The 18,223-nt window shown below is 44.6% G+C and overlaps 1 protein-coding gene across 3 annotated transcripts in view; it reads left to right on the top strand.

Moving 5' to 3' along the window:
• ABL1 (ABL proto-oncogene 1, non-receptor tyrosine kinase) overlaps positions 1 to 18,223 on the top strand; it is an 83,399-nt gene that overhangs the window by 32,470 nt on the left and 32,706 nt on the right. For 2 of the 3 annotated variants that reach the window (XM_054220584.1, XM_054220583.1), the window contains exon 1: positions 16,756 to 17,233. The exons of the other annotated variant lie outside the window; for it this stretch is intronic. Coding sequence is in view for 1 of the 2 variants with exons in the window: in XM_054220583.1 (XP_054076558.1) it covers positions 17,149 to 17,233 (85 nt within the window). In the remaining variant the exon portion in view is untranslated. Of the gene's footprint in view, positions 1 to 16,755; positions 17,234 to 18,223 lie in introns of those variants that run through there. 3 annotated transcript variants of the gene reach the window in all.

Below are 18,223 nucleotides of genomic sequence, written 5' to 3' on the forward strand. Positions count from 1 at the left end.
CATGCCATGTATACAGTTTTCAGTTCACAGTTTAAAACTGAGTGTATTTATGTGTTTATAAAATCAGCTCTGTTTGTCACGAATTGGCAGGATCCTCAGTTCTTGTCGTTCCAAGATATTGCAAATACCAATAACTAAATCTAAATAAAGTTGTTTGAGTATACTTACACTCTAGAATACGTTTTTAACATATGGTTCAATATAAAACTCCCAATGTCTATACCAAAAACGCTAAGCTATATGTGCTGTATGTGCTTTTTTTTGAATGACTGAAAAGAAGGATTAAAGCTAATTTTGCAAATATCCTCTAAGTCATCGTTTTGCGGTAGGAATGGAGCCAGGGCACTGGTTGCTGAACTCTCGGTTAACTAACCATCTAAGGGCGTCTTGTACTTCTCAGCACGTACGTGCTCCAGTCCCTCTGCCTGCTCTTCTGCTGGTGGCCCCGAGCCACCTGGCTGCTCCGTGTCCTTGGTCTGTAACAACACTGTTGTGTTACTCTGAGAAAATGGATGTTTGGTGCTGCCTGTACAGGCAGGTACAGGGTGCAGGTGATGCTCCCTTCCCTGTGACTGCCTGTGTTGAGCCTTCAAGCCAGGAGTCAGGAACCCTCTGCTAGCAAAAGATTTTGCCTGGGCGTTGCGTGCTGTAAGCGAGAACAGGTTTGTCTTAAACATTTACCTAACTTAACGTGGCTTGAGGGGAATAAGCAGGCTCTCTAGGAAGGGTGCCTTTTTCCTTAAGATGCGTGTTATTGGTGTTAGTGTAGATGATGAAACAAGACACACTCATCTTTCTCTCTGAATTTTTTCTCCTTCATTATTCAGTTTTACATTTTTATGTCATTTCCAGTTCTCTTGTCACGGTGAAATCTTTCAGAGTGGATAAAAGCTGAAAGCTACAAGCAGAAACAAAAATTTTTCAGCTACTTTTGCTATCAAGCAGCAAACATCAGTCAGAAGCCCAGTGTTTGTTTTGCTTTTGTTACCATTCCTGGATGAAAAAATGTGCATAAAAGGTCTGTCTGCTGACTTGCAGTGATTGGGGGAGCACAAAGAGCTGAGTGAAGGGATTCGGAAGGAAGAGGTACAGAGTTCAGTCTTGAATCATGGAAGATGCTTTCCTGGATGCAGTGTTTTTGCATGCATCTGTCCCCGTGGTGGCTTCACGTCTCTTCATAGAGTCCACCCACTGGCAGAAGTGCTCAGCCTGTTTGAGTGTCCCCTCAATGTTCCCTCCCAGAACAGATTTTCTCTTTCTTTACCTGCCTGCCCTTGCTGACAGGTAGAATTGAGAAACCAGGAACCAGTGTGGAGAACTTGAGAGGGATTTTCTATTTTTGGGTGCTTTAAAAGGGGGCAGCTTGAGAGCAGAGGTTTGCATGAACTGGAACCACAAACCGATGGGGAGAAGGGGCTGAGCTGGATGGGTCAGAGGAAGTGGTGGGTCAGCCCTTGTAGGTGTTCAGTCAGGAGCAAACTATTTTCCACAGGATTTCAGAGTGGAAACTTACTCTTTCCTAGAAACATTCCCAAGGAGCAGATGTGCCAGTGATTGATACTTTTCCAATAAGGATAGGAACCGAAGCTTGCTCATTGCTTCACAGGGTGATGCCTGCTCAGGAAGAACACCTGATTTATATGGTTCTTTGGTGGCCAATTTGTGACTGGAAATGGCTGGAGCCTGTTTTGAAGCTGTGCAGAAGAGCGTGCTTGCGTCATCCAGAAAATGCAGTGAGTCAGCGGAGTCCTGAGGGAGCTGTAACGGCTCAAACAGAAACTTGGAAAATGAAATGGGGATGGATTTAAAGATACAGCCTTTGTGGCTGCTGCTCTGTTTAGAGATGGTCTGCATTTGTCAAAGGCCTTGGTGAGGAAGGGGTTCAGTAAGGACTTTGCCGCTGTAAATACAAGTGGAGTTTTATAAGAGTGATCCACCCGGGGCTGGGTGTGGATCTGGAAGAGGGTGTTAAGCTAGTTCTGCTTGCCATTATACTCAGTATTTTGGTATTCAGGGAATCTCCATGAATTCTTCATCGATATGCGTGTTTTGGTATGTTAATGAATAACTTATTGGGAGGCACAGGAAGGAAGGTGGGGGGCAGCCTCTCGGTTCGGCCCCTGCTCATCCTTTTCTTTAACGTTTTCAACCGCCTTCAGGTTTGGGCTGGTTGCTACAGCGTGACAAGCTCTGCTATGGCTGCAGTGCGGCTGTGTTGGGATTGCTCGTGGGCCATTTCATCTGCCCTGGGAAGACAAGGTCCTGCTAAGGAACCGCCGTGTGGTTTTTGAACACATGCCCAGATCCTACCCGGGTCACAGGGGCCGGTAGAAGCACCTCCTGGTGCCACCACCATGGGGAGGTTTGCTGGTAATGGACACTGCTCTTCCTCTTCGTGTCCACCCACGGCTAGACAAATGGGTATGGGATAAGTCCTTCCTTCAAATATTGATTCACCAGAGGTCGTTTCAGGGATTAGGTGTGCTCTTCTGAAAGTGATTATAGTTCCTATCGCAGGTGAAATAGCCAAGGTCTGTTGTGATACTGTTGGTGCATTGGCTGTTTTGTTTGAAAACTTTCCGTGACACTAAGGCACCTTAAACCCACAGATGGATTAATCTTTATGATATATTTCTGGAGGGAAAAAGTATCCGTATAGTGGCATAACAGTGAAGTCAAAGGTAATGTCTTGTGCTTCATATATTACCTATTGAATCCCTATTATTTTTGCTTCAGAATTGAGAGCCCGTTTTCCTCGTTTACAAGGCCAACAGGCTGAGGCTGTTCCTCCCAGCAGAGGTAGCAGAACATAGCAAAAATCCCTGGTGGATCTCCCCTCCAGGCAGGCTTTTCCCCTGCTGGGACAGAGTATTTCTAACGCAACTTCAGGCGCTGAACTCTGTTGTTTTTTATCTGAGCACGACAGAATAAGATGCATCAAAGCTAGCTGTCCCTTACAGGTATGGTAAGGGACTCTGTTGCTGAGAGCAGGATCTCTGAGAGCAGGTTCCCCCTCCCTTTGTATAGTGATATTAGTTCACAATTTACATTGTCTAAATAACACATGTGCAGTTAGGGACAGAGTGAGTTTTCCAAAATTAAAAGAACCCATTTCTGGAGAACCAAGAATGAAGAAAAATGAGCAGACGTGTTTTCTTATTTGTTCAGGTTTTTTGAGCAGGGCAGCTTGGTCTCTGGGCCCCTGGGGAGTCCTGTGGGGTGACTCGGTAGCTTAACAGGGTGCTGAAGTGTTTTGAATGACCATTCGTGTCTGTTCCTCCAGCTCTGCAAAGCTAAATAAAAAAAAAAATCTCCTAACTCCCAGTGTTTGCCGCTGTGTCTCTCTGGTTAGCTCATTTCAAACTGCAGATCGTTTGAACGAATGAGGTGGGATTCCTCGCTGGGCCTTCAGTTCCCCCGTATTTGCTAATTTTCTCTGCGTATACCCATTCATTGAGTTTGCGTCCATTGGGGTGTGTACTGACCTACGTGTTCTTCTGTGTATATAGGCTATTCTGGCACTTCGTTATCAGGAATATGAAAATGTATTGTGACTGTAATGTGCATGCACGTCAATTATAGTTTAGCTTTAACTTTCTTTCTGTAGCAATTATATTCAGACCGTGAAAGCTTCATTAGTTCATTTTGATTGAAGAGTGTATATGGTCCCCAGCAATGCTTATGCAAATTGATGACTCATTTTGTATCTTTAGAGTTGAATTTAAACATCTATAAAATTTTAGACTTAGGGAAGTAATTGCATTACAGTTTTGCAAGTTCTGTGAAAGTTTTTTTTTTTTTTTACACTTAAGGCCATATTTCAAACCTGTGACCTCATTCCCATAAAGCAAAGCTATTTCATTACATCATAGCTGTGCAATTTGACTTTTGATAGCTGACACTTGCATTTATGTTGGATCCATTAAATATTTGTCTGCTTAAAAAGCTGCCAGGCATTTACATGTTAGCATGTAAATGTTAGTAAAAAAATTCTTTTATACATTGGTATTCTTTTGGCCTTCTTGCTGGCAGTTTTTTTGAAAACAAATGAATTGTAGTTTCCCTTCCATTGTCACCCTCTGCTTGGTTTCCAGAAAAAATGATGAATGATACTTTTTTTTGCCTTTGCAGCTGCAATATTTGATTGCAGTCTGACTTCACTAGTGATACATACGGAAATATTTCTCCAGTTAATTGGACATTATCAAATCCACAGCAGGGGACTAAGCCCATATTCAGATGTAGCTGTTCTCCCTCTGTTGCTGTGAGCAGGATCTCTGAGGGCAGGTTCCCCTCCCTATGTATAGTGATATTAGTTCACAATTTACATTGTCTAAATAAATACTTGAAGAGCTTAGTGTCACAAATCTGCTGCCATTCACTTTGCTTTGAGGCACTGTGGATTCCATGCTCCTCTAATTAAAGTTAGATTTTAGATAAGTTAGATGAGACTTGTATGAATCCTTTGAGATGGGAAAGGCTCAACATATATTTGAAATATTACAGCGTGTCAGTCTCTTACAAGGTGCCTGTTTGCAGGCTTCATATAAATATTGAATATTTTTGCGTAATATTTATTACCTTTAGCAGTGGCCAACTGTCTTTGAATCGTACTGAATTCCAGCACTGAAATTCCCCTTCTGAAACAGGTTAAAACACATCTTTGATCGCTCTATAACTTTAAGTCGCGTTTTTTCCCCTTCCCTGAACCTCTTCTGTCACCTCTCTTTTGCCAGCAAGTCTTGTGAAAGCAGCATCCCTTGTGATCCGGATCAACTGACTGTCTGGCGCCGGGGGCTGAGGCGGTGCTGGGGAGGACCCCTCCCACGGGGAGCGGGCCGTAGACGGTGTCCTAACTCCTAACCCCCGCGCTGGACTGCACGTTCCTTGGTAGGAGGATGCTCGGTAAATGGGATTGGGAAAACCTTCCTCTGAGAACGCCGGGGAGGGTAGCACTGAGATTAATAGTAATGTTTTCTTCGCACTGTAAGCTCTGTAGGTGCAGAGTTAAATTCCTTGCTCACGCTTACCCCCTTGGCAGCACCTCCATGCCATCGATTATTCATATTAAAAACAAAAACAACAAAAGGATAATTGCACAAATTTTGTAAAATGGCTATTTTTGCACATTCAGCCTCAGATGGCGTTTGACCCTTAATACAGATGGTTTCACTTAATGTATTTTGTTTAAACAATCCCTGTTCCTGGAAGTGGTTTCAGAATAGGCTGTTCCTCATTGCTGTTCGTGTTTGCTTTTTCTTATGATATTATAAGAAACTTGAAGAGAGCGGATTCAGAAAAGGGCAGCAGTCAGTGTTAACAGGCATTCGTAGAAGCCTTTGTATTTTCCAGTTAAGGTACTGCAACTTTGTTGACTCCTCACAGCTTTCAAGACTGAAGTGGTTTGGAGCACTTTTGTTGTTCAGCTGTAGAGCTCACTATATTTCTCTTATTCCTCTGTCTGCGTTACAGACCTTGGGGAGTCCCAGCACATTTATGTGGAACAGCTTGTCATCTGAGATACCTCCTTTCCCCTGGTTTTCCCCCATGGAATAGGCTTCTTGGTGCTCTGACACATGAAAACCTTCTCTTTCTCTTGGATATAAACGAAGCGTTTCTCTGTGAGGGGGGAAAAAAAAAATTGTCTGTTATCCTTGGATCTAGCCCCTTTTCATGTCTAATTCCTGCATGTGCAGGCTTTTCGCAGATTGTGCAGGATGTGTTGTTCATATTGAGCACACCCTGGGCGAGCTGTGAAAAGCCCGCATCAAGTTCAACGTCAGGGGTCGTTATATCCTGCCCTCTGCCATGGCTACACTGCTGTGGGGCAGCCCTGCTCATGGAGAGAATGTGAGTGCTCTCAAAGTACATGAGAAACGTGTTTTATAAACTGGAAGTTGGTGTGACGGGTGTGTTAATGAACATTCCACGTTTGTATAGTACCTCCTAGCAGTGGATCTCGAGGCTGGGACCTGATTTGTAGTTAGCTTGTCCAGAAGCCAGGTGGCATGAATATCTTTTACGTTTGGAAGGAATGGAGGCACAAGTTGGGTAATTGGTTTATCTACAATTACAGGAGAAATCTAAAGAAGAGTTGGAAATAAAACCATGGCATGTTTATTTCTAGAGCATACAATTAAGCTGAATGATTAATTTTCCCATTATTTATTCATATTTTTCCTAAAATTATTATCATCTTAAAATCCAGATCCTGTTCTAGGGGTTGACAGTGTAAGCAAAAGTGAATGAAGCTATTACCAGCTCTTTCCAAAGCAATAACCTGCCAATCCCCCCAGTGACATTGTGACATCCTTTATATAACACTTCAGGTACAATTAAAAAACGAGAGATCACATAGTCTGTGGGGTTCTTCCTCTGTGCTCTTTCTTGATCTTATAAATGGTATGTTACATGGCTTAAAATCCTTTTGCGTTATCTCTTCAGTATCTTCTGTTTCCCATGCAACATGAAGTGATGCATTGGCTTCATCCCCCCTTGACTCCAGGGCTGCTGGAGATTTCTAGTCCTGTTTCTTTCTCCAAACCTTCCTCTGCTTTGAGATTAATTTTAAAATAGGTTCTGCTGGCACCCCAGCTGCAGTGCGTGTTGGAGAGGCGGGATTAGGAGAACACAGCAGCTCTTTCTCCCTGTGAAAATCCTCTGGCCATGTTCCAGGCGTGAGACTTGCAAAGACTGAGCTGAACCAAGAGAAGGGAGGAAACTGGGACATGTGGCCTAATGAAAACCAGTTGGCTTTTGCTCTGGGTTTCCCCACCTCTTGTTGGTTCAAGCCAGAGCCTTCCTTCTCCTGTAGTGCTACATGTTCTAGGCTGCTTTTGCTTGTTCGCTTATTTTGTAGGCTTTATTCTTGTACTAACTTGGTATAACATACCAAACTTGGCTGAGCAAGCAGAGGAACCTGCACAAGGGACTCTTGAATACACCACGGACTAGTGAGGTTAAGTCTGGGCTTTTTGCACTACATTTCAGGTATCAGCCATGTGAACCCAAATTTTTATAACAGGTACTATCTGGTAAACTCAAAGGAAGGAGTATCAATCGAAAGAGTATTCTACCTGGGCAATATGTGGTATTTTCCGTTCCTCTTGCAACACATTAAGGGAGAGATGCAATTTCAGAAAGTGCTGGATATTGTTTATTTTCATAGGGAGTGTTGCATGACTTCTCCTTCATGGAGAAAGTAAGAACAAGGTAATACAATAAGAGCTTGTATTAGAGGCTTGCGATCTGCAGAAATAACATGGAGTGTACCTGATTTACATATCGCTGACATGAGACCTCAATACGGACTGGAGCTCGAGGAGAAGTAGGAAAAGCTGGGAATTTAATTACAGAGTGGTTGTATCTTCTGCCTGGAACTTCCCCAGAATCAGGAGAGGCTTACAGAGGAGCTACACAGGAACTCACTCCAGAAAGAGTTTCTCACAAAGCTGTATTTTCAGAGCGCGTTGTCTCTATTGCAGCACCAGTGCATATCTGGGTATCCGTCAGCTCTCTAGGAATTTGAGGCATTGCCATCCCTACACCCAGGCTGGAGCGTGGCCAGTTACTCGAGGCTGGCCGAGGTACTTCCATTTCAGGTGGAAGCAGGTCTCCCAGCACTGAATGACTCTGTGGTCTATTTGATGGTCTCTGAATGATTAATGAAATGCATCTATATCTGGTCCACTCCTACGTTCACATTTATTTCTTTTGGATTTGTTTGTAGATCTTTCAGTAGGAAAGGTTGTCAAGGTTAAGCCGTCCATACAATTTGCTACTTGCCAGTACAGATGATTTTCTCCATATTTTGAGTTAAGAAACAGCTCTCTTGGCCCCTTTGTCATGCCAACACTGTTATTTGTATGAACACACAGCAAGGAGAGTCTTCACATTCTTGAACTGGGTCACCACATGGTTGTGTGAGCACCAGTGCCAACAAAAGGGAGAAGATGGGAAAGGTGGGATGGAGGCATTCGGGATTTTGAAGGCATTAACTGTCTGAGGACCCTCGCTCCGTGTCACCAACTAGTCTCCATGTTTGCCTGGACCACTTTTCCGCTTCCTGCCCTTGTGCTCCATTGTGCAAATTTTCAGAGCAGTGGCAGATATTTGACTTTTTATTTCTTTGTTTAATCATTTATGCGAGTCTTCAAAATCTACTTCTCTCCCTGTGAAGAGTGAAGTGACTCAGCTGCGCCTGAAACGAAAGATGTGGCAGCTCCAGGGCCAGCGTGGAGCAGGGTCGGATAGCTTATAGGGTGCCGACTGTTGCTATTCATTTATAGTTCCGCACTTTTCTTTATTTTCTGTCTGGTATGCGGGCAGACAGAATCTACAATCTTTATTCACGCCAACAGCTGTAAACCTCAGACCACATGTAATATATCTGCTGTGTGAATGGCTCCGATTAATGACGGGCAGGTAGGGTAGAGAGGGAGTGAATAGAAAGGAATTTTGCATTTCTCAAAATACACAGAGGGGCAGACTTCAGGGTTACTGGAGATCAGTAGCATTGATTTCTTTTTTACACCTTCCTTTATGTTGCCTCTTTTGCCTGGAAAGGCAGAAAACACAGAGGTATTCCACAGTCTCATGCCATTTTCTAAATCTAAATGCAAATCTGACAAGCATTAGACTCTGTGCATACCAAGGAAACTCATCCCGAAAGGATTTAATTTAAGAAACTTTGCCCTGATGAATTTGGAATCAGGCTTTTGCTTTGACTTACTGATGCAACCTACAGGGAATGTTACCTACTTTAAAAAAAAATAATAAAAATTAAAATGCTTCTTTCGATGTGTTTTTATGTTTGGTAATTGAAAAGCAGTGTTTTAAACCCTTGTGAAAGTTTAGTACTAGGTCTGGCACCTGAACTGCGCCCATCTACACCCAGCAGTGCATGAGTAAAATGGATACCTCCTCCCGCATCCTCGCTCCCGTTGGAGCAGGACGGAGGTGTATATATGCATCTTTACATTTGCCTTGATTCACAGTGGAATAGCTTATTTCTGCCTGAAGTTTCTGCCGGTTGGCCCCATTCTTCACAAGAGAAAATACTGGTCCTGCCTTTACGTCATAGTCCCAGCAGGACTCTTAAAACTTCTTATATTGTGTCCTGACAACAAAATAAAATGCTGAATTGTTTGGAGGGAACCATTGCTGCAGGCAGTTCTAATTAACTGGAAGCTTTTCCTTTCTGGGAGCATATATTTAGTTTCTTATACTGGGAATAATAAGCAATTAGTGCTACAGAGCACCAGGCACTTCACCTGCTTATCTGAGGGAGGCTGAGTATAGGTGCTGAGGGTGGATAAATACTGTAATTCAAATCAAGCAATTGTAGATGTTTTTATGTAGCGTCTTCTACACTTATATGGATGCTTTTTTATTTATATAGTTACAAAGGGCTTCTACTTTCGCAAAATAATATGTACTTCCCTGTGGATGAATTAGTGAAGTCTTGAATTCCTGATTGGAAGGCACTGGTTTTTGGCTTTTCTTAGTATTTTTGTTTGTTTTAATTAAAAACGAAAAAAAAAAGTATGCTCATTAGTGTCAGGACATGTGTATGCTGTGATCCTGTAAGGGTTTCTGTCCATCGATATTGATGCTGTTCAAAAGCATAACTCTGTTTAGGATTAGATCCCTAGAGAAGAATTGTCTTTGCAGTTGAATTTATCCTAATCTCCTGTTGCTGCGTGTGTTACCTGAATTTTTCTACATTTCAGAAAATGATATTAATTTTTGCTGAATTCAGTGCTGAAACAGTTCAGGTGAGTGGGGACTGGAGGAGCGGCGTACGGCTGGGTAGGGAGACCTCGCTTGCCCCAAAATAGCTGTGAAAATGTTAATACAGCTGTGAGACCTCCTCTGGTGATCTACTTCAAGGCAAAAGGGTTGACTTGCTACTAGGTTTGATGGATTATTTGTTCATCAATGGATTATTATTTGTGTCCGCTAGGCGTGAAATTTTTTTTTCTGTTGCTTTTCAATTACTTTGGTGATTCCTATACCTGTGGCAGCGCCAAGTGTGCTGGACACATTTGTAGAGCTGTGCCCCCAGTTAAACTCTCCGCCTGGGAGAGGAAGAGCAGCCCAACTGCATCGGCTGGGTGCAGAGAGTGAGTGGAAGACAGACGTTTCGACTGTTCCAATAATATTAATTCAATAGCTGATGCACAAAAGGTTTGACGTATTGGCCAGAGCGAAGGTGCTCAGTAGAGGTGGATGTTCCCGAAATGAGAATGACAAGGACGAGACGTGGGTAAGGACCAAGCGTGTGTCTCCAGGCGCTTCAGCTGGGGTGGGATGGGGGCTGGAGAAACCTCTCCTCCTCCCTCGTCCTCCTAATCCCTGCTGGGTCTAATGCAGCAGTGGTTCAGTAATGCTTGTTTTCTTTTCTTCTTCTCCCCTTCCACCCCCTCCTCATGTGTAATTTGATCTCTTAGGCCTGGTCTTCTGCTTTGGCAGATTTTTCAGCTCTTGAATGGAAAGAATTAACCACTTAGTTACTGTCGGGACTGAAACACGTTTTACTGGTCCTCCTGTCTCTTCCTGCAGACGTGCTCAGAATTACACAAGATAGCCCATGAAGTCATCAGCTTTGAGCTCCCCCTTTTAACCTCTTGTTTTAACTTTACTTTTTCATCTGCATTTCCTTGCCTTTTCATTTAAAAGAAATACGGAAATGCTCACACTCAAGATCTGAGTCAGTATTTGGCAAAGAAACTTCTCTAAAATTTCTTTTCTGATATTTTCCAAGCATGTATCGTTTCTGATTTGTGTCCTGGTTGTCTGTAAGCCCTCTCTGCTCTGGGCTGGCAGGAAATACTGAACTTCAGTAGGATCCCTAAACTGATGTGACTCTACACATCACACATCAGTCCCCACTCCCTCTTTCGCAACCTTAATAAACTGCCCAGACAATGGAAGTTAAGTAATTACAGTAAGTAGGAGTTTGTATGATTTTTGTGTCTTTAAGGTAAACTGCTATTTTTTTCAGATCTGTAAAGTGCAAGACGCCCTTTCTTTTTCTTTCCCTGTAAATGTTTAAAAAAGCCTTTAACGGAAGACGCCCAAAACTTTTTCAATGATTTGTGAAGAGCCCCTTTGCACTTGGATTTAACCTTGCAGGCTTCAAACGCTAATACCCCAGGCGATTCCCTGTGGAGTAGTACCCTCTGCCTTGTTACTACCTTAAAAAGAAGGATTCTGCCCTGTTGCTTGAAAGGAATTTCAAATAGCTGAACATCCCCTCTCTGAAATCCCACCACTTCTCAGCCGCTTCCTTCACTCATGAAAATTGCAAATAACAAACATCTGTTAAATCATGGAGAAAAAACAACAAATGCACATGCTGTATTGCAAAATCCTTTGTTTTTCTGTTGGTGTGTACCGTGGACTTTTTGTAACCTGGATTTTTTATTTTTTTTCTTGAAGTTTCTTCCTGTGAGAGTGGGACTTGCTAAGTCCAAGTGCCAGAAGTGTTAATATTTCATTGTATGTGCAGGTATCTATGGGTGCTCCTGCAGGGCCGTTCAGGCTGTGCTAGATGGTTCCTGAAGGAAGGAAAACACTCTTTGCCCTCAGGTGTTAACTAGCCTTTGTTCAAATTCACGTGTGGGCTTTCTTTTATTTACAATAGTGCCTATTGTAGAGTGGTCAGATAGTAGCAAGAGGCTTTTGTTTTTAACATGCTATTTTAGTTAGCAATTGTAAACCTGTCAGACGAATTTTGAGAAAAACTTCAATGTAAAGGTAGAATACTGGTTTCTATAAAAATGCTTTATACGTGAACTAGAAAAGGAAAGGGCGAGATACCTACATAAAAAGGTGGAAGAAAACAGACGATGGCAGCGCCGGTGGAGTGTCTCTGAGGTAGGGCAGTGCTGGAGAAACTCGGGGTGGCCTGACACAGATGCCTGAAGGCACAAAGGTTCATCTGAGCCAGGAATCAGGACAGAGCAGTAAAACCACTTGAGCCCTGTTTGTCTGGGTAGACGTTACTGATGCCAGTGGTGTTACTGCTCCCTATGATCACCAAATAAGTGGTGGTCAGAGATCCTTTGCTATCTTGGGCTTTCTCCTTAGGTGCGTGAACAAACTTGGAAAGTTTTGCTGGGTTGACACGATCATTCTATGGGCGAACACCAACAAGGACTTTTCTGACCCTCTACCTGTTACCTGGCAGGTATTAGTAATAAATCACAAACGTAATCGCCTTCTTGTGTGGTGCTCGCATTGCCAGGTAAGAGGAGAACAGTCGTCATATCGTGGAAGACTTGTTCTCCCGTGTTGTTTGGACTAGTTAGGAGGTGTCAGTGGACAATTATTGAGACTAAGAGGTGATTGACTCAAGAGAGAGTTAACTCTGAGGTGGCTTTTGAAGGGCTGGGTGTGGGATGTGTGCCGAGCTCTAACCCTGCCAATCTTGAGCTCACCTTCTGCCGTGCTTTCTTTGGAATGCCATAGAAAAGCTCTCATGCTTGACCCACTGAAGTTGCATTCATTGCAGACAGTTTTGTAGACTCCACCTGACAGTGTTTTGTGCTGCATATGCCAAGAAGGTAGAACTTAGTAGCCAGGATTTTAAAGCTGCTAGTCCTCTCGGTCTAATACATGCTACTATTTTCCAAAAAGCTTGGCACACTGTATCTAAGAATGGATGGAGGCATTTAATGGTGGAGGATATGAAAACCCAAAGGAAAACTGGAATCTGTCAGACAAAGCTGGACCAGCCCCCAGGAAAACAGGCAATACTGCATTTGCTGTCGGATCAAAGCCCAGCTTTGTTACAGCTGTGTCTATAGCACATGCTGTGGGCATTCATGGATTTCAACATAGGCTTCTTTGATCACTTTCATATACACATATATTTTTAATCAGGTAATGGTGTTAGAATGTGTTACTTCACTATGTGAAAGATGTCATCGGAAGAGAGCTGTGTAGTGTTGCAATCCTCTGTGGCATGGACCTATTTTTTAAGCGTAATGACAGTAACCTGTGAATGCCCAAAATCACGTATAACCTTATCGCTTACTAAGAAAAATGCATCTTACAATTGATGTGATTCTACCTATCATTGGTCCATACATCCAGAGAGAGCGAAGTGCTTCACTACCTGCATTGGATTAGTCTGAACATGCCTATCAAAAAATGTCCAGTGTTTGGGGCTTCAACCCCTGTTACCTTTCCATGTTTCAGAAGAGGATTTTAAAATAGAATTTAGCTCTGCTTTTAGGTGGGTGACGACCACTCAAGCTGTTTTTAATGGTATCACAACAAAATTCACTCCAGCTGCTGACATTGTGGGATCATGCCAAAACTCACTTTCTGCTCATGGAGTCCAGTCCTTTCACTGTCACTGCGTGCGTGTGTGTGATCGTTCTCTTTTGGAAAAAAACCTGCCCTCAAATTTGGGGTAGCTTTAAGAAAGTGAAGACTAAAGAGCTGTCTGCTAGAAGAAGCTCAAACGTGAAGGCAGTTGGCTAAATAGGTTTACGCTGTTGTATGAGCATGAACAATAAAGGCTAATGGATACTGGATTGCATGAGGCAGAGCAGAGCCAGCAGGTCGAAGGAAGTGATTATTTCCCTCTTTTTGGCGCTTGTGAAGCCACATCTGGAGTAGGGCGTCCAGCTCCCTCCTTGCCCTGGAGCAGACACCGGAGGGAGACTGGTGGGGGGCTGGAGCAGACGGTGCCCCCCGGGCTGAGGGAGCTGCCTTGGCCCAGGCAGGGTGAGGGGGCTGGAGGGATCCCAGCACGCTCAGAACCACCCACCTGGTGACCAGAGAGATGCTTCTCAGAGTTGCACAGCAAAAGGAGAAGCAACACTTACAATTTGCAGCAAGGCAACTCTGGATAGGTATAAGAGGACAAAAAAATGTTTCATTCTGCCCAGCAGATTCGGTTAAAGTTTAGCTGCAAAAAGCCTGGAACAACCTGATGTAGAAGATAGCCGCCATCTGAGCAGGGGGTTGAACTGGAGACTTCCGAGTCTGCTCCCAACCCAAACTGCTTTGCCGTTCTGCACCGGAGAGCCTGAGTTGAAGGTTGCATCAGTCACTCTGTAGACCAAAAGTCTGCACACTTTTCATGACTGACTTTATTCAAAGATGCGTATATGACAAACAAACATGGAAGGGATTAATGGATGTCAGCCGTAAGAGTAGCAGGGTTTGTGTGATGCTACCAATATGCTTTTATTTCTCTATCACCAGTTAATATCATGGCATGCAGGAAAGGCAGAGGGTATTTGCTCCGAAGTATTTACAGCCTAGTTTGCCATGACACAAAAGAGGAAATGGTGAAGGATGAAGTTTGTAGCAGAGGGACCACACGAGCTTGTCTGTGTGGAAACATAAAGGGAATAATTTGTTTATCTACAGAGGAAGTTATCCCAGGATAGCTCTTTGTGCTTGACTCCCCAAGTGGATGCCTTTCTCCTACAGTGAGGTTCTTCTGGCAAGCGGGTTAATTTAATTTGAGATGAGGCATTCTTCTTCTGGAATAAGAACCCCAGGAGTTCATCAGGAATGTAATCCGCATTAATTCTGCCGGCGCTCATTGTATTAACCTTAATTGTAATGGCTGGGTGGTGTTCATGGGGGGCAGTCTTTGTACTGACGGGAAAATGCCATGGGGATTCTGCATTCCTACAGCTGCAGCTGGAGAAGGGGGATAGGGATGCTCCTCACATGGAAAAGAAGTTGCGTGCAAGATGCCTGGTCTGCTCTTGCAATGTTGCTTCATCCCAGTTCCCTGAACATGACACTGGGCCTAAACACGTGATGACAGAGCTCCTCCTGTGATTTATGTAACCTTTCTCCTCCAAATCTGCTTTTAACTCCTCTTTTTTTTTCCCCCCCCCCTTTTTTCCTTCTTCCCCACGTCCCCCCCCCCCCCCCCCCCCCCAATCCAGTGCAGTTCTGCACAAGTTCTCTGTTGCAGCCTCATCTAAAGTTAGGTGGGCAGGGCAGGGGACAAGTAAGTGGGTGCTGGTTTCTCTTGAAACTCTTGTGCTTCCATAGAATAGAAATCCTCCTCCAGAAGTGGAGGGAGGAAGGGAGAGCACAGGGAGAACCACATCATTTTCTTTCCAATGCATGTGCAAGCTGCCAGAGGTGGGGGATCGGGTCTGTAGCCTCAGCTCCTCTCTGGACTAAGTTGATGAAATGTTTAAGTTCTCTTGCTGTTTCCTACTTTATTAAATGGGGATATCCATGTTCCTCCGCGCTGGGAAAAAGCGTGAAACCACTTTGAACATCATGATTATTTCTCTGCTAGAAATGATGTGGCTTGTGGTAGTTAAAAAAAAATGCAAATGCAATTATTGCAATTCAGTACGGGTTGAGAGACCAAGGATTTTTTTCCAAGCTGTCTTTCAGGCGTGCCCCCCATGGATCAGAAGTCTGAGGCAAAGTATTATGCTGTAAAATACTGTTTAAAGAGTCTGAGCAATGTTTGCTGTTTCGCAGGCACGGTCCTCAGATGCTGGAAGCATGCAGAGTTTCCCCTAAAGTATTAAATGTTTGAAAACGTTGGAGGGCAAAAGAGTGCTAGCTAGTCAGTAACCGTGCCAAAATAAACTGTCAGATCTGGAGGGAAGTTTTCAGGGACAAAAATGAAGATTTGCTCCTATGTTGATCCTGTGTGGGACACACCAAGTGCTCCACACGGTGCAGTGGAGTTTGTGGGGTCGGCTTCCCAGGCCGTTTTCCCCAGCCTCTTTAATTTGCACCCCTGGTGAACTCCGCACCCTTGAGCACCTTGTGCTCCGAGCAGCAAAAGCACCCTGAGATTGGGGAAAAAAAAAGCAGCTGTACACACACGCCTGATTTTCTATCTCCTTTATAAAGACAGAGAGAGAGAATGTATATAAATATAGAATATAAGTAACACAAGTTACAATGTAACTTGTAACACAAGTGATGATTGTTTTAGAAAGGAAACACACAATAATGTTCAAAAGTAAAGTATCAAAACTGGAGAGCAGTAATTAACATGTAGCCTTGAGAAACCTGCAAGGGAAATGCACACTTTGTAGGGGAAAAGAACAGTAGGTAGTGCGAAGGGAAGACTTTTGGCCCCTTGTGCAAGAGGAGTGGTGCCCTGCGAGTGTAGCTGCCCCCGCTGAGATTTGAATCCCTTTGCCTGCAATTATCACAGGGGTGCTACGGCTGCATCTCCTGGGAAGGACCTTCAGCTCCCCTGCAGGTTTTGCGCTGGTTTACGAACGGGTATAGCTCTGTGTTTGCTTCTCCCTTAATATGGGAGTTCCCTTAATATGCTGGGAAACGACAGGCTTTTAAGATTTTGACTATCGCCTGCGACTCCCTGGGTCCAGCAGTCGTGCAGAGAGCACCAGAGCAACAGCGTGACTCCTCAATCCTGCCTTTCCCCCCTCCCCATACCCAGGAGGGCTCTCACAACATAATAAAACCAAACTTGTCGCTTTTTCAGCGTGGTGTCGGGAGAAGGAGGCGAGGCAGGGTTGCAGGCAGGAGGAGGGTTAAGGAGCGAGGGCGTTGCTCGCCCTGCCTGATGTCATGGAGGACGGCAGCGGCTGAAGGGGGCCCTTTGTTGGCAGCGGAGCCCCAGCAGCCCTGCCTGCACCCAGCGCCCGGCCGCGGGCGGGCAGCTGCCGCTGACGGCGGGCAGCACCGGCACCCCAACTTGCTTGGCTTTGCTTTCTTCTTCTTCTTTTTCTCCCCCTCCCCCCGCCTTCCCCCCCCCCCCCCCCCTCTCTCCCGCCAAAAGAGTTGGGAAGGAGGGAAAGATGGCTGGAGTTAAGTCCCCGGGAGAGGAGATGCGGGGCCCCAGGGTTTTCCACCTCTCGGGCTCGCCCTTGTAATGGTTTTCAGAGCACTGGATTTCTTAGACTTTTCCTGGATGTTTTGTTTTAAACTTTTACCTGGATATTTTGTCTTAGACTTTTCCTGGATATTTTATTTTAGACTTTCCCTGGATATTTTGTTTTAGACTTTTCCCTGGATATTTACTTTTAGACTCTTACCGGATTTTTTTAAAGACTTCTATCTTTTTTTTTTAGCCTTTTTGCTGGATAATTCGACAGTGCGAGAAGCTGAAAAGAGGGGGTGGGAGGGGAGAAGGGAAACCAGACAGCCGAAGCCAAACTCTAACAAATGAAAATGTTGGAGATTTGCTTGAAATTGGTGGGTTGCAAATCGAAGAAAGGGCTTTCCTCCTCCTCCAGCTGCTACCTGGAAGGTGAGTAACCCAAAGGGGATGGGGTCAGACCGTGCTCCCCTGGGAGCTGCTGCACTCCCGGGGGGCACGGTCTGACCCCTCCGCCATCCCAGACATGAGTTTTATCTGTTCTTTGCAAGTTTTGGCCAGGTTTGGGGAGATATTTGGTCCTGACCAGCTTAAGGCTAGGCTTTCGCGTGCTGGGGGGGTGAGGGAACCGAGTGGTGTACATCCAGACCCCAGGTGACTTTCATTAACTGCTGTATACAAAGGGAGCGCGGCTCTACCATTTATGGTTGTAAAATGTCAAGTGATCTTATTGCCGAGCCCATAAACAAAGCCGTACCTTCAGGCTTCGGCTTTATTATTTTATTCATTTTTTTGCCCAGAGAAGGATCTCCCTTATTTTGGATGTGAAAGGAGGAAAGTAAATCCAAGTTCAGCCTCGGGAAGAAAATGTAGATGAGTCCATCAGTAAAATATTTTCAGCATGCGTTAATACATAATCTCTTAGTTCATTTTGGTTATCCCCTTGTACGTTTGCTTTCCACAGGCACTCATTTAACTGAATTTTCTTGTGTGATTGCTTTTAAAAGGTGATTTTTGAGTCACAGCTGTGGTTGTTTGTAGGCACTGAGATGTTAAACATATGGACCGGACTAGTTCAGATTGAAAGCCCTGGCGACAGAGGCACCCTGCCGGGTGGGGGGACTTTGGGCTGAGGTTTTGCTTGGTGTGACCTCGAGCAAGTTCTTCACCCCAGTGTGGCTTCGTACCCCGTCTGTGGAACAGCATTAGGGGTCCCCCCAAGCAGCCCCGTCCCTGCACTAGCGGGGCTGTGTCCATCCCACCAGGGCGGTCCAGGCTTCTCCAACTTCTTTTGTGTTGCTGGATGTTGCTTCAGTAAAAATAATCCGCATGCCAGGAGGACTGTGCTAACTCGTCAAATCAGAGGCAGGAAAGGCAGCAGCTGATTTCCCGGGGCCTATCGAAAGTCGCTGTTGCTCAACT

The sequence above is a fragment of the Rissa tridactyla genome, chromosome 14, assembly GCF_028500815.1.
Source record: "Rissa tridactyla isolate bRisTri1 chromosome 14, bRisTri1.patW.cur.20221130, whole genome shotgun sequence".
Classification (NCBI taxonomy): Eukaryota; Metazoa; Chordata; class Aves; order Charadriiformes; family Laridae; genus Rissa; species Rissa tridactyla.